This window comes from Triturus cristatus, chromosome 10, assembly GCF_964204655.1.
Source record: "Triturus cristatus chromosome 10, aTriCri1.1, whole genome shotgun sequence".
NCBI classification, from domain to species: domain Eukaryota; kingdom Metazoa; phylum Chordata; class Amphibia; order Caudata; family Salamandridae; genus Triturus; species Triturus cristatus.
In genome coordinates, this window is record NC_140593.1 from 868160778 (window position 1) to 868183611 (window position 22834).

General features: G+C 44.1%; 1 protein-coding gene across 2 annotated transcripts in view; it reads left to right on the plus strand.

Moving 5' to 3' along the window:
- The window catches only part of LOC146796129 (GTPase IMAP family member 6-like), a 292397-nt gene that overhangs the window by 92142 nt on the left and 177421 nt on the right, over positions 1–22834 (plus strand). For both annotated transcript variants that reach the window (XR_014969543.1, XM_085628508.1), the window contains one exon: positions 11408–11468. Coding sequence is in view for 1 of the 2 variants with exons in the window: in XM_085628508.1 (XP_085484634.1) it covers positions 11408–11468 (61 nt within the window). In the remaining variant the exon portion in view is untranslated. The remainder of the gene's footprint in view (positions 1–11407; positions 11469–22834) is intronic.

Sequence of the window (22834 nt, forward strand, 5' to 3'; positions counted from 1 at the left end):
CATTTTGAGGGTCTGGTCACACCATTTTTCCATCAATCCACTGGGCTTCCCCACCAACTTATGGGGCCTCTGCATCAACACACTGGGCCTCCGCCGCATTTACGCAGTGGTACTGTAAAGGGGATTCAATCTACTCAGGGTGGAGTGGGAGGACTTGAGATCCCCAACACAAAAGAGGGGAATACAAAAAGGCCCCCAATATGAGTAGCCTGCCATCTATTGCCCAAGTTGAGCCTCAAGCACAAATGGGCCAACCAGTACACCAACATCAACTGCACCGGAGAGACATGAGCCCTTCAATGCAATCTGTTACTGCCATTAACGATCTAGGCAATAATACTCATCCCAACAAATATAGTCTGCTTAGGGGGGCACCTATTAAAACCTACAAGTCTTTGCATCTCCTCGGGCCTCGGACCCCTTTGTCTTGATTCTGGGGAATGTTCCGATCCTAAGGAAAGATCAGACGGAAAATACTATCCAATTGCTGAATAAATCTCTGCACTGGTTGTCCCGTCAGGTCCCTAGCGGGGGAAACGAGGTTGTCCCACTTGCAAAACAAATTATTATGGCGAGAAGGATGGAGAGGCTAGGCTCGACAAATAAAACAATGGACGGGGATTGTGTTATCCTGAATTTTAATAACTACCATAGCCCTAGAGCTCTTCTGGACCATTTGTGTAGGGACCCCTCAAGGGGTACACGGATAAAAGTATTACCCTATGGGATTTTCTTTCCTAGATATCCTTCAACACTGGTAAATGAATGTAGATCACTTGGGGGGAGGGACACATGAAAATCGTTGCTCCAATCGAGGATGGCAATAGAGGATTAGCCCGCTACAATAGATTTGCCCTCCTCAGTGATCTGGAACAATTTGATCGACTGAAATCACCGCTAAATTTAGATCAGAAAGGGTCACCCACACTGTCATTTATTGATAGTCAGCTAAGTAAACCAGGGTTCAGGTATGGCCCACATACAACAAAGGTCTCTCATATGGGTGGGAAGTCTGAAACTATGGTGTCTGATGCAGGGGAGGCATATGAGGCACCAGAAAAAGATCCCCTTAGAACTAGAACAACAAATACTGGGCCAACAGGACAACCCCGTGGGGAAGGGTTTGATTTCGCAAGCTGGAATGTGAATGGGCTAATAAACAAGGTTGAGAACATTGACTGGGTTAATTTTATATCCTGCTATGATATTATATGTTTGCAGGAAACTTGGTGCATAAATCCTGTACATATTGATGGATATTCCGCCTATTTCCTTCCAGCAACTGTCTCACAATCGGGTCGAGGAAAGGGGGGGGTCTACAGACACTTATCTCTAATAAAATTTCTGTAAGGGTTAAAAAAGTTACATTACATGCTCAGATCTTATGGTTAAGCAAGAAGGGAGGGAAAGACCTTATCTTAGTTAATTTTTATAATAACATTTTTGATTTGAGGCGTATTAACGTGGTAACAGCCCTTGACCGGCAACTGGAATTTCTTTAGCTCTAATTAGTACTGATTATGGCCTACTGTGGTCAGGAGATTTTAATATACAGGCATGCGATATGCCCAACATTCAGGCATGCAGCCCATCCATGGTGACGGGGAGGGAACTGACCACTTTTGTCATAACGAGTACGGGGAAGCCCTAAACCAGATGATATTCAAATATGATCTCCTCCTACTTAGAGGAGGTGGTGGTCAAAATGGGGTCATATTCCCAACCTTTATAGGGAGAAATATGTACTAGGTTATTGACCACATAATAGTGTCTACCCCGGATATATTAAGGTGTGACAACCCCATTGTCGTTCCCTCTATTCTGAGTGACCACAATTTACATGCCTTATCCTTGTTTTTTTGGGTCTCCAGGTGCGAAGTTTTTGATCTAGCTGACCATATCACTTCTTGGAGAAGTGTGGCTCAATGGTTATAGTGGCAGACCTCGATGCAGAGCACTGGTCCGGGACCAGGGTTCGATTCCCGTCGCGGCAGGGTCTCGGGCTATAAATTCCGCGGACTGGATATTCTCGCCTCAGTGCCTATTCTAATCATGGGTCCCACACTGCAACTCTGGGCAATAGCTTGCTTAATCTCCACAACGGCCCCAACAGCGCTGGGATGCCTGGCCTCACCATGGGGGTGCCCAGGAGTGGACACCTCACATGGAAAGCCAGGAAGGGTTCCTTCAGCGGTATGAATACAGCGCTGAGATACCCGTAGTGGTGATCAGCGCTATATAAAAAACCATACATTTACATTTACATTTACTTTTAGGATAAATGGTTTTAGAATAAAGTGGACGGGTGTTGATCCAAGTAGGACACTAAAGCAAATAATAACACACAATCAGTGTGAAATGGCTTACTGCCTCCAGGATGAAATTTCCCCAATCATAGTTATCAGAAATTTTAATTGTATTACCTTGTTTATTAAAACACATTTAACTAGGCAGATTGATAAAAAACTCAAAAACAAAAGGGGGTGGTTCGACAGTACCAAAGCACTTCATGCACTAAAGTATGCACTGTCCAAAACACTACGAGATGTACTGGCGGTTAAGTCCCTAAGACAAGAGTATAAAATAGCCCTAGTAGCTCGGAAAAAGGTATTACAAGAAGAAGCGTGGGAAAATCTGATCATCTCCTCAGAAAACAGGAATAATAAACTCTTCTGGGAAACAGTAAATGTCCCATTTTTAAAGCATGATGATATACCAGAGTTTGGTTCCTTTATTCTGGGAGACAAATGGGTGACCAATTTTTCTGGAATCTTTAACAACAATGAGGAGACGGTGGGGGGATCAGATCAGGAAACTAACGAGAGGAGGTCCTGCTTCCTAGACATTACATGTGAAGAAGTTCTCCAGGCAAACCAAGAGAGTGCTGGGGGGTGGGCACCAGGTCCTGATGGAGTCCCAGTTGATGTTTTTAAATCCGAACCGGAACTATGGGGACCTATTTTAACAAGAGTGTTTAATTCAGCTGCAATGGAAAAAACACCACAAACATGGGGCGAGTCTATTATTGTTCCGATTTATAAAAAGGGGGACAAAAGTGATCCAAAAAATTGTCACCGGATTTCCCTTCTAGATACCTCTTTAAATGTTATGAGTAGAGTTCGACTTAAAAGGCTGGAGGAATGGGCTGAGGTGTACCATATTTTAACGCCTGTGCAGTATGGGTTTAGATACGCCTGGGGACAATTGAACAATGTCTTAATTTGGAGCTACTCATCGGCAAATGCACTAGGGCAAAGACAGGTACCATATATTTATGTTTTGCCAATTTGAGTAGTGCTTTTGATTTAGTTGACCATGATTTACTTTGGCAAACTCTGACCAACCTGGGAGCCCCTAGGGCGATTATCAGTTTTCATTCCTGCCTATATGAAAAATTAACTAGTGCAGTCCGTTTTGGTCCCCAGGCTGAATGCACACCAGAATTTAAAGTGGGACGGGGTATGCGACAAGGATGGGTGTTAGCACCAATTTTATTCTCCCTTTTTATTAATGAGGTCGACAATTATTTACAAAAAATACTGGCTGATGTTCCGACATCATTTCTCAAATATGTCTTGTGTCTAAAACATATATTCAGCATTTCTCAAAGAAAAGTTACACACCAAGTGAAGCTGGCAGCACAAGAACTCTCAAGAGACATTCTGCACTATTAACCACCTCAATTTTAAACAGAGCATGTTTAAAGAAATGCACCACCCTCACCATATACATAACATTTTCAACAGCCTTAAAGAACATAGCTCACCATTGAAACATATATGTGATTTCATAAAGGAAATAAACCTTCAGGTCATCTTTCCAAAAATATATAGTTCTCTATATCTTTAAGTAAACTGAAGAGTCTCTTGGTACATCTGCAACCAGAAAAAACATTTCTCACAATCTAACCATATGCAAACTGGTCATACAAGTTAGAAACCAGATTGACAACCACTTCCAAATACATACCTAATACGTATTACCACTTAAAAATTCATATACAGGCACACCACATTTTCTTATCTTTTATTCATGACTACACTACTCCTGTTCCATAATGTGACTAAAAGTACTACAATTCCCAGAATGCAAAGAACATAGATCTGTATGTTCTGCAAATAATGCTTGGACATTGAAACATTGTAATATTTAAAGACATTGCTCATGGTGACTTTCAACAGTGCTAACATCTTAAACACATAGCCTCTGCCAGATACATTTCATCTGATACATTTTTTTTCATATCACTGTGATACTGTTTTTACCAAACTCCCATATGCATATTCATTTCTAATATACATTTTTTAAATATTTAAAAAGTTATGTACATAACAGTGAAGTGAGTTTGTTGATTATATTGCTGTTTTAGCTCTTTCAGGATAGTTTTGACACTGTTAAGATTTGTAAAAACTAAGCACAAGAATGGTACACCACTCTCATACAAAACAACCATAAAAAGACAATGTCTTCAACTCTCCAGTCTGTGATCATGAGAAAGGAAGCAAATCAAATTATGTCTTTCGTTTTAGACTACTCTATCTCCACTTGCGAGTGGTTAGCATCTGTTAACCGTTCCCCTCGCTTTCAAAACGAGGTTCCTGTCTCCGCGTGTTCGTGGTGTTTTCGCGATCATCGCTGAGAAATCGCAAACTGATATTGAACTTGAGTTTTTTTTTAATGTAAATACTGCACAACAATTTATTCCATAGTTCTGAGTTGGAAATTAAAGTTTACCATTATTTGAATTGTGTCATAACTTCTCAACTTTTCAAAAATGTTCCATCTCTTTAATATCCTTTCCCCCAATACACTCTTAGCTCAGTGTACCTAGCAACTCAGTGGAACAAGTAGGTCGCATGTTCATAGCATATTCTAGAAGGAACATGCTACTTCCAAATGAGCTCCAGCAGGTGTGGTTTACCCCACAGATTCAAAAGCATATCCATGTTTGTATTGCATTTAGTTTTTTAAACAACAGCCAATAATTGGATGTCTAGCGATTGCATTCAACACACTACCTAATTGTATTCACTCACATGCTTACAGCATCCAATAAAATATATATATATATATATATAAAAAAAAACACCTCTATTTTAACTGCTTTTCATTTGGGAAACTACCTCATTCAGCTTCAACCTTCTCCTGACTGCTATTGCTCCTCCACTTTAAACTGCTTAGAGTGTGGATTGTTTGCCCTAGCTGTCTAGTGGGCTAAAGAGCCTGCAAAAAAGAGAGGTATTGACAGGGACTTGGGTTTGCCAAATGTGTAGATTACTTGGTTTGAACAGAGAGGATTAATGCTCACTTTGGCTAAAACCATTGTGGATTGCGGAGCTCCTCACCTCATAAATGCGCACTGTGGTGGCAATGATCTAGGCACATTGACTGGGGTAGGGCTGGAAATCCTAATGAAAAATACTTTTACTGATGTCGCTTTTCCCTCACACTTTCATGGTGTACTCTAATATGTGCCAAAGGCAGAAATGGAAGTGGTCAAATCCATTCTGTCCATAGATTGACAAAGCCAGGAAACATGTTAATAAAACTATTTCTTCATTCCTCAGATGCCATAACATGGTCTCAATCTATAACAACAACCTGCGTTTTGACATGCATGGAATTTAGAGAAATGATGGAGTGCACTTTACAGACAAAGGCAACAGAGTGTTTCTAAGTATCTTAAAACTCTGCATCTGATCTTATGTGTAAGTGTCATATACACACAATCAACACAAAGGCTCTTGTCAGAGCCACCTTAGTTACCAAAATAGTGGCAATATAATTTTTTTATAAAAATCTTTTTGTTTTTTTGTTTTTGAGTATCTTCACAATGACGTTGGGATGGTTGCGGATACGTCGCTAAATCCTAAAACAAAAGCAGACATTCAACAGCTACCAACACATGCAAAAATAATAACAAACAAAATCCATTCTAATCATTGCACTATACATATTACTAAATACATGGCTCTTTAAAAAACATATTCAAACTCATGTTTTTGTACTAGGTTCTTTAAAAACCATCTTTAAAACCTATTTTCCGTTTTCGCGGTTATTTTAAACGTTGCAACATATATATTGTTTTGTGCCACGATGATTCTACCTCTTTTTCCAACGCGAGCACTGCTTGCGCTGGCTGTGTTTAGAGTGTCCAATGCTTGCTCCCGTGCACTCAAGAGCAAGAATCACCAACTCAAATTAATTAAACATGCAGACTCAAAAAAAGAAACTGGTTATTTCAGAGTTCTTATCAATGTGTAAGTGGTGCCTTGATGTACACACCATAATTACAGACAAAGGCAACCTATATATCTCTAGATCTTGGATTTCGATGAATCCGATAACCAAACCAACCAATAAACTAGTAGAACCTCAAATGCATTTACAAATATGAATACTACATCAGCACAACAGTGACCAATCCACCAACTGAACCCACAATCCTCATCGCATACCAAAACAACTCATAACAGAAGCAAACATCCATCTCATAAACTCATACTTCCATGCACACTCACAAACTCAATTCTCCCTAGACATAACTACACTCCAAATTGTTCAGGAATGCATAGCCAGTCACTTCTTAGGAAGTTCTAGTGCTGTAAATTTTGGCAGAGTTCCAAAACTCCTTTCTTTCAATGGACCAGGCATTAAATCATGGAAAATCTTTTTTGGGACTGCTACTAAAAAGAAAGTGGTCTTACTCAATCATCCTGTACCACCAGGTTTGTGGGAGCCAAACCCCAATATTCCACTGAACCCCAATATTTCCATCACCCCACAATTTACCTCTGATGGCTTGGCTCTAATACTCTTGATCCAGTGATAAGAGTCACCACCCTCCACGACTTCAGGCCTAATAAAACTAGCAGATTAAATAAAATAGTGACTGGGATCACTCAAAAACTAATTTCTAGAGCAATAAAAAGTTTTAAAACAATTATAACAAAAATAGTCAGTACAGAGAAAATGCTGTAGAGGGGTCTAGGAGGATGAGTTCCACCTTGTCTCCCCTGGCCAGAATATTCATGATGTCATCTGTTGCGGCAATATGGGCAGTTTCTATGCTGTGATTCCACCTGAAACCAGAGTGAGTGGTGGGAAGCAGTTGGTGGTCAATGAGGTATTCAGTGAGGTGCTTGTTGATTCTTTTCTGTAAGACCTCTGCAGGGAATGGTAGCAGGGAGATAAGTCTGAAGTTGGCGAGCATTGAAGGTATGTGGATGGTTTCTTCAGCAATGGAAGACAGTTATGTGTTTCCATGCATCTGGGAAGGTCACAGAACAGGTGGCAGTATTCAGATTGGGTGTGTCCATAGCTCTGATGCTTTGCAGTCCTCTGGAGTAGGCGTGGTGGGGGCAGGGACCTCGGACTTCATGTAAGCAGCAGTTTCTTCTAGAGTGATGATGGGCCATGTAGTTAGCATTGGTTCTTTGGATAAGATCGGGAGTTGTTTGGTAAAATCTGTCTGTTCCAATTATGGTTTGAAGTTGCTCTAAATGTCTGTGATTTTGCTGCTGAAGAATTGATAGAGATTGTTGCAGAGGTCCTGCAGGGGAATGATCATTTTGGAGGTGGCATCTGGTGAGACGAAATGCATCACACCGGTGAAGATTCCTTTTCTGCTATTGGTGCTGGTATTGATGGGGTCTGCCAGTGCAGTGCTTTTTTTGATCTGGATCATTCGGTGGTAGCTTCTTGCGGCTGACTTGAATGTGCTCCTGTGTGTTTTGTCCTTGCTCATTCTCCATTTGTGTTTCAGTAGTTTGCAGTGGCATTTCATCAAACTGAATTCCTCTGTGTCCCAACTGGAGTGGGGTGTAAATCTTGTTTTATTGCTATGTTAGAGGCAAGCCTGGGAGTCGGCGCAGGAGGCGATCCATTTGTGGAAATTCTTGATAGCTTTGGGGAGGTTGTTGCTGTGCTCAGGTCAGTTGTTGAGAGCATTCTGTCATCCCCTGTCAGTGATTCTGTTCCAGTTGCGGCGCCCTGGTCTGGTGGTGGTGCATGTGTGTTAGACTGGGACCGGGGTGCTGAGTGTGACAATGGCGTGTTCTGCCCAGGACACCAGTGTGGACTTGTTGACAATAATGTTATTGAAGCTGGTGAAAATAGTATTCAATGGCATTGGTAGGTCCCTTCACTCGTTGGTTGTGGCCCAGGCTCATGAGGTTATTCATGAGTACATTTGAGTTGGGGTTAGATTGGTTTTCCAGGTGGAAGTTCAGGTCTCCAAGTAGGATGTATTTGCTAACGTCAAGAGTGAGTGGTGCGAAGAAGCCTGTGATGGTGCTGGTGAAGTTAGTGAATGTTCCTAGTGGTCTGCAGATTATAGTGCCAATCGGAGTGAAGTTGGTTGTGACATGGAGCTTGAATGACAGTTGTTCCATGTTGGAGGATGACATGTCCGTGGAGGTGCTGTAGCTGATGGTCTTCTTATACTTGATGGTGATTCTGCCTTCAGGTCTGTGAAGTCTGTTTTGCCTGATAATCTTGTATCCGGGAGTGATGGCTGTGGCGATGGCAGCGGACAATTAATGGTTCGATCCAGATTTCATGAGGAAAAGTTGGTCCGGCCATTGTCATGCAGCAGGTCCGTGATCTCTGTGTTGTGTTTGGTGAGGTAGTAGGCATTGAGAAGTCTGCATGAAATTGTTGGGTGTGTGTAAGTGCAAGAAAACTTGCAGGAAGTGCAGTAAAACACTCCCTCTGTGTTGTGTGGGGCAGCAAGGTAACAGCATGTAGAACAGTGTTCAGGGTTGAGGGCATGAAGGGTTGCAGCGGGGTAACAGCTGGAGGGCAGAGGACCAGGGTTCCTTGCACTGGGCATGGTCCTGGTGCAGGGGCACACACAGGCTTGACTTTGGCGGTCTCGCTGTGTGCATACACTGCGCATTCACGCTGCGGCCAGCATTAAGTACATTCTGAGGGTGAGGAGTCATGTCATTGCTTGTTCAGATAGTTGATGGGAAATCCAGTGATGTCACTTCCTGTTCTGACTGACTCGTCTCATCCAAATCTGGAGGATGGACTATATTTTCATGCATATCTAACTTTATGGGACTGTGCAATTTGAAACAATCATGTGAAGTTCTTGTCCGTCAATTGAATTTGCTTGTCCAATGATAGATAATGAACTCTATTTTTGTAGATCAAATCTGTCTGTCATTTAATTGCCCAATATGTGCTTACTGCTTGGACCAGGACTGGTGCAGTCCCTGTACATACATTTTGAGCTCCCCGACTGGATCTGTCTCTGTTTAATAAATCGTGTACATTGAATGAAGCTGTTACATTCTCAATAAAAATGACACATGCTAAAGTCTTAAAGGTTTATTCAAAGATTATAAGAGCAGAAACATGTAAACTGGAGCATCAATCATGTCAATATAAAATCATATAAATCATGGATGCATAGATACTGCAGAATATCCAGCATAGATTCACCTTCTAAAAGTAGGAAAAGGGGAGCTGCACAACCGTGAAAAAGCAGATCCTTTTATAGGACTTTAGACAAAGGATTTCAAATATTCACTACACAAGTACATGGTTCCCATGATATGCACCAATGGGTAACAAGTGAGAAGAAGCATTTCTCTACAGAGTAAATTTGAAGATTATTACATAATACTATTTCATTTGGTTTAGATGTTCTCAGAGTCTGTTCAGGTGTCATGACTTGACACATAGTAGGTATTTCAGCCTGGGACAACCAAGTTGCCCTTTATTAGGTACATTGTGTTCAGTGTGACTGGTAAATTTGGAGGATCCACTGTATGTTTAAGCATATCGAAATATGTTTATGGGACTGTACAATTTAAGACAATCATATGAAATTATTTTCCGTCAATTGAATTGGCTTGTCTAATAATAATCAACTCAATTATTATAGACCAATTATCTCTTAGGCTGATTGATCCTGTCAGGGAACCCTATTTCTTTGTATTTGATTGTGCCCAGGTTCTGCTAGGGTTATACGGGCATCACCTGTGATCATATGATCCGTGTTCTTTGGAAGTTTGTACTTTAACTGTCTATGGTGTATCCCTACTTTACAAAGTAAGTTCTCACTGAAGCTGCTTGTAATAAAAGCGCTTGCATTGTCTGTTCAATACTTGTAGATAAGCAAGTACTGCTTTTGCATTTGGTCTGTCTCATAACTGAAGGATCTTCTGCATTGATTGTTGAGGTTTGTGTGTGTGGTCGTGTAAATTACTGATTTTGAGAATTCTGTGAGTCAGCGGAACAATGATTGGATGCTTCTGTCCATGCACTCCCTCATCCATCATCAATGCACCTAATCACTCTTAACCACGTGCTTAGTCACACATCCTTGCATGTATGCCTCATTTATCCATCCGTTGACTTGCATTCCCCCACTCATCTATACAAATTATCAGAATACTGCACACAAAAGAAAAACACCAATCAGTGAAAGTGGCATTTTAAGTTATAAGGCAGACCTACAGGCTTTTTTCCAGTGCTTAAACATCTCACACAACAGGCCCCAATAATCCTGGAAAACACACACAAAGTCCACTCACACGTCACAAGAGTCTTCCTTTTAACTGTCCTAGTACAGTGGAGAAAGCCCACCAAGCTGAGGATGCAACAACCTCAGCGCTCGACGTCTTAGTCGCAGAAAGGACATCTGTTAACTTTACTCCACTTCAATGCTCTGTACTTTGAGAAAGGAGCCCTTCTGTCAATTCCCGTCTTTTATCAGGATAGACATAGTCCATATTCAGACTGCCATTAAGCGTCCTTGTATTAACATTCCCATGTAGACATAGCTTTTTGCTTGCGTAAATTGGACATATACACATCATTTTCAAACCCTCACATGCAGTTCAATACATACATTTGCACAGCATTTGATGTAGGAAGATGTATAAATAAACACACATCCAATAAATATATGAAAAATGATAGAACTTGCGTTTTACCGAGGCTCTCGTAGGGTCTCACGCTGTAGTAAGAATTCCAGGTGGGCAGAAGAACCCCAAGTAATCAACAGAGCGAGCCTGAGGATACCTCCTCAATGCCGTTTACACCCCACACCTTTGATATTGGCGCCAAGAGTCTCCCTACCCCTCCCATGGCTAGGAGGAGGGCAGCATAAGAAAGAGAAAAGCGAGAACCCAGTGACACATTTCACACTTCATTTACAAACCATTACTTTTGTGCTCTTTTTAAAACAACAGCATTACCGCCTGGGAAACCCTTGCGACTTCTAATTAAAACATATGCTTTTACACCAGCATCGTTGTTAATTAACTCTGCTGTGCCCAGAGAGCAGTGTATATGTCACAAAAATATAATTAGGTTCACCAAATCCTGTGCACGTTATCATTATGTGTCAGACTCACCACAAAACTTCACGTTTTCTGTTCACTTTTTTCAGACAGTCAATAAGAGTGACAGTTCAACAAATGGTGATGAAAGCGGAAGTTCTGCGCCATGTGGTAAGAAAATATTATGCATGATGATACCTTTCTTTATAAACTGAATATTTCGAGGAAAGACTTTCATATAATTTGTCTGAAATTATTACCTGTTGATTTTCTTTTGGAGTTTTAATTTGTTATGGATTTAGATTGTAATCGCATCATTACAGCCTGATGAAATCAAATAATAGTCTGATCACTACAATAGCATACATATTTAGCAAAAAAACATAAAACATTGCATCACTATTGATTTCACCTGTTTGAGATTATTCCGAAAGTGTCTTATTATACTCTTGTCAAGCGTGGCCGGCACAGGTAACAGCGGTGGGGTGGTGGGGCGGGTAGGGGGTGGGCGTTGTTGGGAAAACTGGACAGATGACAGATAGGGAAAGCGAGGTAAGTGTTTTTATTTTTATTTTACTTTCCCTATCCCGTCATCTGTCCATTTTCCCCCCTACTGCCCCACCCCACTACTGCCCCACCACTGTTACCGTGCCTGCACCGTCTGCCGCGCCTGCCTTTTGTATATATTTCAGCCGGATGGACATAGTCCATATTCAGACTGCCATTAGGTGTCCATGTATTAACATTTCCATGTAGACATAACCGTTTGCTTGCCTAAATTGGACATTTACACATTGGGGCAGATTTATGTTCCCTGGCGCATCCCTGCAAATCAGCATGGATGCGCCAGGGAAGATGCGTCACACAAGTTTACCCTTGCGCCACAATAGATGCGCCGCATTTACAATGCAGCGCATCGTGGCGCAAGGATAAACAGATGCGTGACGCATCTGATGGCGGAAGGTCGGCGCATTGCTGGAGTTGCGTCGCAAGCGCGACGCAGCTCCAGCAAGGCTCGGGGGTGCCCTATCGGTACAATACTGCGTCAATCCTTACGCCTGCTTCAAGCAGGCGCAGGGATTTGACGCAGCATGGCCGGAAAAGTGACTGAGTGAAATCTTGTAGATTTCACTCAGCCACTTTTCGGAGGCGTTCCTGCGCCGGAACGCCCTCCCTATGAAGGTACGCCCACATGTGGCGCAAGCTTTACAACGTGACGCATCTCCCTAGATGCGTCACGTTGTAAATCTGCCGCAGCATGGCGCTGGCTTTGCGCCGCCGTTGCGTCACAAAAGTGACGCAACGGCGGGAAACAAAGTGACGCACAGGGCTTATAAATCTGCCCCATTATTTTCAAACTCCTCACGCACACATAGAAAGCCTCACACAATATTGTCCCAACATACCTCAACAACCGCATGCACGCTCACAAACCTACCAGACACCTATGCTCAGCAAGCCTCACACTTTCTACACCCCCTCGCATACACAGGACCAGATCTGATAGTCCTGCCTTCTCCTACCTTGCTCCTAAAGCCTGCAATGACCTGCCCCTGCACATCAGTGCCGCATCCCCAGTTCTCGAAATCCGCAAGACACTGAAGAACATGCACTTCAGCTGGTCCCTACCTTGGCTTAGCCCATACAGCTCCTGCTTCAGTGCTAGTTTACTCTCCTGGGTGAGTTCTGCGCTGTACAAATAAGCATAAGATGACAGGAAACAACTTGACATAACATGACACAGACATGAAGCAAAAGTTCGGTCTTCCTCAACTGTCTGAGGCCATGCCCACCTGGACTGAAAAAATTTGGAGGTAGATCTCTGCTGAATCAAGGCTTCTCCCTCTTGAAAACTTCTTTTTTTTGTTTGTTACTTTCATTATATCTCCTTTTCATTCTGGTTCGCTCTGCTTTTTTCTTTTCTTTTTTTACTCATTTAGTTATTTGTTTCTTTCTTTTGTTCTCTCTTGTCCGTTTCTTTCTTTCCCTTCATAGTGCCCTTTTTCAATTCCATCCTTAGGATTTCTTTCTTTCTTTCTTTCTTTCTTTCTTTCTTTCTTTCTTTCTTTCTTTCTTTCTTTCTTTCTTTCTTACTTTCCTCTCTCAGATTTCCTATATCTGTGACTCACTCCTTTACCCTTATTTTGATAGTTCTATTTATCTGTCTACGTCGCTGTTCTTGGCTCCTTTTGCCAGCCATTGCCCTCATTTTTCTGCACTTGGTGTTCCCTTCCAGTGATATTTGTGAGCATTTGTGGGATGATACGTGAGGGTCTATAAATAACTAATTGCAGTTTTAAAGTGACCCTGCTTACCAGTTACTTGTATTCAGAGCCAATCTCTGCAATAGACGATAGAGTAGGGGTTCACACCAAAACTTTAATGAGCCCATGCATGCAAACTGGACTTGTTGTTTAAAGATCACTGCAATATATGATGGCAAGATATGATGGTTCGTGAATAGATTATTGGTTTATGATATGATCCATGCCACGCCATTGGTAACCAGACAAAACAATTTGCTATCAGACGGAAACTACTTCCCAGAAACTGCTTTTTCCCCTTGGAGTTTTCCCAGCCCTTAATTCTTGAATCTAAAATATGACTACATAGGAAGTACTTCCAGGAAAAAGCTGTTTCCCTTAAATCATGAGCCCGCCTGTGGCTCATGTGATGTAAACACAACCACAAAGGAAGGACTATCCAGAAACACCTGTTGCGCTGTAACTTTACTTCACTCCACGCAGAGACAAGACTCAAATAAGGAAAATGATACTAAACAGAAGCTCCAGTCAAGAAAGAGCTGTTTCTCTTTGAACTTGAATCTTCTTTGCAAATGTCCGGAGCGTCATTATTTGTTAATTAAAAGTAAAAACGTGTTAGTATTTCAGATCCTCTAAACTATATGCATTGCTGTCAGTTGGAAAAGAGCGATGTTCCCCTGCAAACTCCTCCGCTGATTTGGATATTGTGGCACAGAAGGAGACTCAATAACAATTTGAGGAAATTAATAGGGATTACAGTGCCAAGAGTCAAGGGTCGAAAGACAAGTGCACTCCCGGAGATACCTCTTGGGTCCCTATATGTCACAGTCAGAGGTTGAAAGAAGCAGACATCATGCAGGGTGAATTATATGCCACCAGCCCGCTCTGCCACTCACCTCCAGACAAGGTATTTTGTTAATTACAGTTTAACGAGACAGATAAATGTTTATAAAACGTTATGTTAAAGCCAGGAATTGATACGTAAGCAACTTTAAAAAATGAGATGTAAAACACAACCGAACAACTGACTGCCATAGCAATATTAGGAGAGCTCCCAAGAAATACAAATTATTAAAATCTAATGTATTGTTTCCATTTCTCATGACCTAATCGCTTGTAAGTGTGTAATTTAGGAACAAATCTTTAATCAACTTAACAGATGTGCCCACCCCACCCCTAAAGGAAGTATCCTTTTTTCAATGCTCAGATCAGATCAAGTATGAGCAAGATACAGATCAGCGCTCACCGTGGGCTCAGTTTCTAGTAGTGTTTGTGCACATGAAGTGCAATTTATGCATGTAATAAACATAATTTGTAAATAGAAAATGGCATTCCTGATTCACTGATTCAGGAAGGGTGGGATTTTAATCGTGTATATGGGAATTTGTCATAAAGAAATTACGGCATTAGAGTGGAATTTGCTGTGCAGGAAAACCTAGTACTATGGAGGCTTGGGATTTTCCTGGGTAGGTCCATCTGGAAACTTAAAAGGTCACCCCAAAGCTTCCAAATTTGTTGGTATTCAACAATAATTTGAAGGTCAGTTTGCAACTGGTAAAGCCAGCAAATATACTTCAATCAAGGCAGCTACAATTGTATTTCCAAGGGAGCATGCGGCCGGACTATCTGAAAATTGATGAAAGTTATATAGGTAGGGGAACATTTTCAATGTCATAAACAAGTTTTAAATGTAATTGCACTTTTTGGCGATATCTGCTTCGGGAAATGTACTCCCATTACTTGCCAACTTGAGAAAATACACATCAGAATAGATTTTTGAAGATGCGGCAGTCACAGGTTCCAGTGAGTACTTCTGCAACTCTTTCTGAGTTCCAGAAGTTAGACATTTGCTCCAAAGTTAGGCATGAACCCACTGGAGCATGCTTTTATTTTTCTCCCTTTACTTTGATGAACCAGTGCCTATACACACACATAATCGTCAAGCCAATCGGTCTTGCTATGCCAATGTTGAGCAAGTGATGCGATCGGCTTTACTAGTGCCTAACTGACCATGTCAGAAGTGTAGAAAGCAATGAAAACATTGCTTTCTGTATGTTCTTTACATTCAAGCTGAAGACCTGGTTTTTCAAATAACCAACCTACCATAACCACGGTTAGACCACACCACTGCTCAGCTCCAGAATACCCTTTTGGTGATAGTGGGCTTTAAAAATACACTTAACAAGATTTAGCATGACACAATCGCGCCCTGTTGTGTGATACATCTTGGGGGATATTCAAAAGGACTTATCGCCGAGTTAGCGGCACTTTATCGCAGCCAAAGTGGTGATAAATCTATTGCCCCATTCACAAGCTAGTGTTAACAGCCCACAGCACCAGTTTACCTGCGATGGCAGCCGCAAAATACATCGCCACAGAAGACCCCCGCAACTATCGCTAATGAGATGCAGAGTAGGTGTTCCTGTGCCCAAAGCGGTGACAACACCACTCCACAACATTCACAACGACCAGACAGAAGTGTGATGAGAACACGAAACAGGCGATAAGGCGCGTTAGCAGCAGGAAAATAACACCTGCTCTGACCTGGTGCTAAGTCGGACCACAGCCTGCACCACAAAAGGGAGCACAGCCCAGAGCCACACCTGAAGAACAACAGATGCACCCGGGCAACTGAACATGCAGAACGTAGGGCCGAAAGGGAAACAACACCTGCTGTAACCACCCCCAGGACCCCCCCTCCCCAGCCCCCCTCGACCAAAGACATGCCACATCAGCTACACCCAATCACATACAAAATTATCCGCATGATGTCACAGAATACAACTGGTGACATGCATGTGTCATCACAAAAATGAGCATCACACATTAATTTCCGAAGCAACAAATCAAACTTTACTAAAATGAACACAGAAATTAAATGAAGACACATTGCGGCTCCCCTTGGGCCAATCCGTAGGTCACAGTCTGCAAGACAAAAATCATGATGAGAAGGTGTGTCCTGCGCACATCAAAGGACAGAGAGAGAGCGAAGGAGAGAGAGAGGAAGAGAGGGAGAGAGAGAGAAGAAGAATAGAGTGGGAGAGAGAGAGAGAGAGAGAGAGAGAGAGGAAGAGGGGTAGAGAGAGAGAGGGAAGAAGAAGAGAGGGGGAGAGAGAGAGAGGAAGAGAGGGGGAGAGAGAGAAGAAGAAGAGAGTGGGGGAGAGAGAGAGAGGAAGAGAGGGAGAGAGAGAGAGAAGAAGAAGAGAGGGGGAGAGAAAGAGAAGAAGAAGAGAATGAAAGAGAGAGAGAGATAGAGAGAGCGCCGCCTCTATGCACCCAGGCCACACTGCTCACCTGCTGCCACTGGTGTGTTTCCAACCACTTGCCGGCATGTAGTGCAGTCCATTAGGTTACACATCTGAGACAGACCCGTTATCTGAAACAGAATCCAGCTACATGTTTGGTACACTACTCACAATTGCACAAGACAACATCGCCTGCCCGCCCATGCACACCCAGACAGAGGCACCCCAGCCCCTCCCGCTGCCCATCGGAGCATGCCCTCCCATGCACACCCGGGCCGCACTGCTCACCTTCCACCCGGCGTGCAGACAGGAGGTCCCACCACGTGCCGCTGCAGGTCACAAGCCCGGGGCCCGCGGACATGGCACACTCCATACCATGCCGCCCCACTCTGCAGGTCACCAGGTCTCACGTTTGGTGCTGGATCTGGATTACTCCATGGCAGAGGACATACCAGGGCACCCGGCCTCATCGCAGGCTGCACACCCACTCAGCCCAATAGGTGCCACCAACTCTGTGATCCCGGAAGCAACACCACGTGGCGGTAGGCCCGCACTGCCCGCTGGCTCTGGCCTACACTGTGGTCCAGCAGGGCACACAAAACCTGAGCTGTCTGGACCACCGGGACGGGGCATCATTGCAGGCTGCACACCCACTCAGCATCTTAAGGTGCCACTGACTCAGTGCACCCAAAGTCACCGTCCCGTGGCAGGGTGCCTGTACTGGCCGCAATGCTCCAGGTGCCACTAACCCTGTGCAAGCCCAGTCAGCCCCACATGGTGGCAGGCTCATGGTGGCCGCAAGGCCTCGTGTGCCACTAAACCTGTGCAAGCCCAGTCAGCACCACGTGGTGACAGGGCCGTGATGGCTGCAAGGCCTCGTGTGGCACTAACCCTGTGCAATCCCAGTCAGCGCCACGTGGTGGCAGGCCCGTGACGGCCGCAAGGCCTCGGGTGCCACTAACCCTGCGCGCAACAACTCATCAAACCTTTATGATTGAGAACCGTGGAGTGACCATCATCCAGTCACCACCGGCAGAGGGGAATGTGATGTCATAGGCCCCTTATGTTGACGGAGTCACATGGCCTGTGATGCCTGTGCCGGATGAGTGTGTTGTGCGTGCAAACCTGCCCTCAGGGAGTGGCTGTGACATGTTGACAACTTGACCAGTGACCTGCACACCACCAGCGAGTACGCCTGCGATGGGTAGCAGTGAGGCCCCCCCTCGGAGCGTGAGAGGAGTGGTCTGGCCTGCCATATGCCGGACCAGCGCAGGGCTTGCAACAATGACACGTGGGATCTGGGCGTGGTTCAATCCATGTCCGGACATGGAAGTGACTGATGCGGGTGTCCTTGTTGTAGTGTTCATGGGACCCGGCACACAATATGCTATGTAGCACCCTCTGAATGGCATCCCACAGGAAGAGCATCATTGACGCAAGGGACATCACTGTCCCTTCATTTACCGACACATTCATACATGGATGATGAACGACATAACACAGCAGTGCGTCACTGGTTGTTAATGGCACATCCAGTGCAGTCCTGCAGCTGGAGCGGTATAGGGCAATGCCGAGCACACTACACAATATGGGGCCGTGGAGGGCCAGCCAGAGTCCATCCGGGGATGACAAGTCCTGCGGAAGAGGTAGGGTACAGTCCGCAGTGTGGTCGCCGTGTCCTTGGTCATCAAACAGGATATGACAGTCCATGTCACTGTCCACGGTGAGTGCATCGGAGTGTATCGGGGTCAGTGGTAGGTCATGGGGCCATGTGTGGCACCAAGCAGGAACAGGCCAGGTGGCGGAAATAAATGCTAGTGCCTCCTGATCACAAACCCATCCACGTCCTCATCCCTGGATGTGTGCTCTGCCCCACCTGTGGGTGTTACAGTACCGGCTGGGGCAGTGTGTGTCACTGACACATCAGGTGCCAGAGGAGGGTTGTCGGCCGCACTGTGTGGCAGTGACACATCAGGTGCCGGAGTGGATATGCCTGCCACACTGTGGGGCACTGACACACCAGGGGATGGAGATGTGGATGGTGTGGAGTCAGCAGCATTCATCAGTGCCACGCCTTGTGGCAGCAATGCTATAATGATGGTCTGCAGAGCCTGGTATATCCCAGCTACATTTTGCTGATGTACAGCGGTGGCTGCCATCCTTTCCGCCTCCATCCGCACCATGTCCTACATGAGCCACCGCATGTGTGCCAGCTCAAGGCTGCTATCGCTGTAGCCCCTTTGAGTGGACAGGTGTTCTTCTCTACGCGTCAGGACTCCACGGATGTCAGTCAGGGCTCGTTGGAGGCCATGGAGCGGGTCTAGTCACCCATGGATGGCGTCCAGTTTGGTAGCCATGAGGTCGAACCCCTCCCCACCTGCTCAGCCTTCTCCCTCTGGGCCTCCAGCACATGGCGTTGAAAGGCCATGTGTTGTTCCTGGGGGTCTTGGGAGACTGGTGGGCCGTGGGTGCCTCCTGCTGGGTGGTTTGTGTGGTGGGTGGGGTCTCTTCGATGCAGCTGGTCAGCCCTGATCCTGGAGGTGAGTCGTGGATGATGTCAATGATGTCTAGGAGGGCTTGGGTGTCGATGCTGGGGTTGTCCTACTCATCATCAGTGAAGAGTGGCTGGGACTGCTCTGCAGGGGGTGTTGATGGTGACCCTTCAATGTGAAGGGGAGATGGTGTATTGCAATGTGTCCAAATGTCTGTAGCCGCATGGTACATGTTGACATTTAGACAAAATGGCTTTGTACATTGTGACAGTCTGTGGATCTGGGCGATGACCCAGAGTCATTGAGGGTGTGCACTGTGCTCTGCTTGATTGTGCATGTTTGCCATTGTGTCCATCTCCACCCGTCCCCCAGTACCTGGTGGTCCCTCACCCTGTTGCGGTTGTGTTGTGTCCTGTCGAGCAGTGTCCGGTCCCCCAACTCCGGCCACAGTATCCACACTGATGACTGTCGACACCAGCTTCTCCATGTCATCCAGCTCTAGCTGTGGCGCTGGGACCCCACCTCCAGTCTGAATTGCTGCCTTTTGGTTGGCTGCGAGTTTCTCCTTGGTCTTCCGCTTGATGTCATTCCATCGCATCTTGACCTCGTCCATTGTTCTCTTGTGCTCTCCGACGGCATTCATCTTGTCCACGATGTCCCATCATATTCCAGTTTTGGTGCCCAATGACACGTTGGAGGTGATGAACAGTTGTTAAGGGTGTTCCATCACCTCCATGACTATGATCCTGTTCGCCTGTGGACTGAACTTCATCTTCCTCTTCTTCTTGTCCTTGCCCTTGCCCTTCCCTGTCCCCGAGGTCCCGGACTCGGCGTCCAGGATGCTTGTGGGGTTGCGCTCGTCCTCTGCGCCTGCTTCGGCTGCCTCCATGGTGCTTGGGTGTAGGTCAGTTTGTGTTTGGGTGTTTTTTTCTACTTTTATAGAGATTTTTCCTGCCGGCCAGGTGTGTGTTGCAGGCCTGGCGCTGCTTATCGCTGACTTCCTCATCGCGCTTTGGCCCATCGCAGGTTTTTTGGTGTTGTGGTTTGTGTTTTTATCTCCATCGAGGTGGTTGTATCGCAGACATTGTCCGCGGTTTCGGCAGACTATCGCATGGTACCGCCTTGTTGTGAATTCCACGTTGACACGGGGTTATTTTCCCGTGATGGGCTGCGATGTTGAGAGTTGCGTTAAGCTACTCTTGCGGTAGTTATCACACGTTCTTGTGAATATGCCCCATGTGTTTTAGTGTCAAGTTTGTTTGAAGTGATGACGCAACACACATTGAGTAAGGCAATGCAGCAGCCATTTTGAAAGTGCTGAAAAAAAGTGTTTTCACTGTTTTAACATATCCGAATGCCAGCAGAGTTTAAAGGTCTCAGTCACTGGGAAAACTAATCGAACCCATCACCTTGGCATGATAAGTGCTCGATAGTTCAATGGGACATCATTTAGGGTATAACCAAGACCATCATACAGTGCTGGATATACTATGGAGGAGCATCAGGAAGGACAGTGGGAAGGGAGAGACAGAGTAAGGAAAACATCCAGGACATCACCATGACTGCCATCTGGTGTACCTAGTAAATAAGTACAAATGAACCCAAGAATCGATAGGGACCAAGGGTAGTAAGTATTTTCAGGAACAATGGCCCCTAAGACAATAAATAGAAAATAATGCTCTTGAGACAAGAATAATGTCCAGGAGTAATCAAAATGGATCTGTAGTACACTTTTAATCAAACATATATATGTGTGGAAGATCAACCCACTGGGATCATCTTCAACTGGTGTTAAAACACAAAAACAAACAGGCATGAGACATTAAATGACCATCGATTATATTCACAATGGGGTTTACTTATTTTCATCAAGGAAAACACTATTGCCCTTAGAAATGATATACACATATTTAGAGGATCAGAGTGTTTAAGGCCGACAACGTTTCGATCCATGATTAATGCAAGATCATCATCAGGACTTCACAAATACATGCCTGGTTACATTTATTAGAGAGCAAATATTACATGTCTTAATTGAAATATTTAGTATGATTAAGAACACCTGCAGATGAAATTTGGGAAGAAAAAAGGGGAAATAGAAAGAGCAGAAGTCAGGCATATGTCCCACTTTGAGCAAGAGATTGTAACTGTACCAAAGTAAAGCATGGTATACATGATAAAAATGCCTATACCCGTGCAATTGCCCTATAGGCAGTGAAAAAGCCAAGTATTCACCCCCAAACCGAATAAGAGGGAGATGAGACCACAACCTAGGCATACCGAAATTGGTATTCCATCATAAAACATGTGTAGAGCGACTGGTAATATTATGAAATAAGAAAAATTACACACATATCTATCATAGCGTGACAAAGCCGACATGACAGGGGGTTCCACTTAGCATAACAGAGGCAGTAAATCAATAATAGAAAAACCAAATCACGCACTGTAAAAATCGGACAAAATACAAGTCTACTTAGTGTGCAAGAGAGATAAAACGTACCAAGGTAGTATTCACATAAACAAGTATAAGGGCAATCCACAGTGCGAAGAAGTATGTAAACATCATGTGGTAACGTCCCTTGGAGAGCAATCCTCAATAACAAAGTTGAGTAATCTACAGGAGGAGGAACAGAGGTTAAATATAGGAATTGCAATGATCTCATTAAACTGGGAAACAGCCAGTAATACTTACCGGCAAGTATCAGTGCCACAATGCGATTTCAGGAGTCGTCGACTGCAACAGTGAGTCGATCAGTGGAGTGAGTAAAACTGACTTATAAATGTGAGAATAAAGGGAGGACTAAGTCAGCAACTGTGTTGGCCATATTGGAATACTGGCTATAGCAGCAAGAAAATAGTATACTGGCTATGGCTATGAGAATAGATGAAGGATTATATCGGTAATGGGGTCGGCCATATTGAGTAGTGCAAGTGTCATAATATTATGCGACTTTAAGACATGCAAGTGGCAAGAAAAGAATTTGGGGATGAAATTTAGGTATAGAAATATGTCATTTTCAGAAGAGGACAGATGATCATGTTAAGCTCTTTGTACATATAGGTTGAAAGAAGAATGTTTAGAAAAAACACAGAAAAATGTAGGCAAAGTGAATAAAATACAAAAGTCAAGGCATGGCATCATTTCATAAGTCAACATTATTACATGTTTGATTAGCTTAACACACTTAGGACAGCATGAACATTGAGAGAGTTTCAAAATGGTCCAAACACGTCTGAGAGAGGTCCCAGAAAGAACACTGTAAAGAGGAACAAATGCCAGGTAGAGATGCACCACTATACCAGCACCAGTCTTCGAGGAACTTGGAAGACATACCATATATCAATTTTACAGACAGCCTCCTTGTTAAATGGGGCACAAAATATATATGTATGAGTACTGCCAAGCCATAAACAGAGGCAATAGAGCAGGAACTGGAAGATTTATATAGAGAGTTTTTCTAATAAATCCCTTTATTCTGGAAAAAGCCATAAAAGTACTCAGCGGTCAAACAAAGCAAGACAAGAAAAAAACA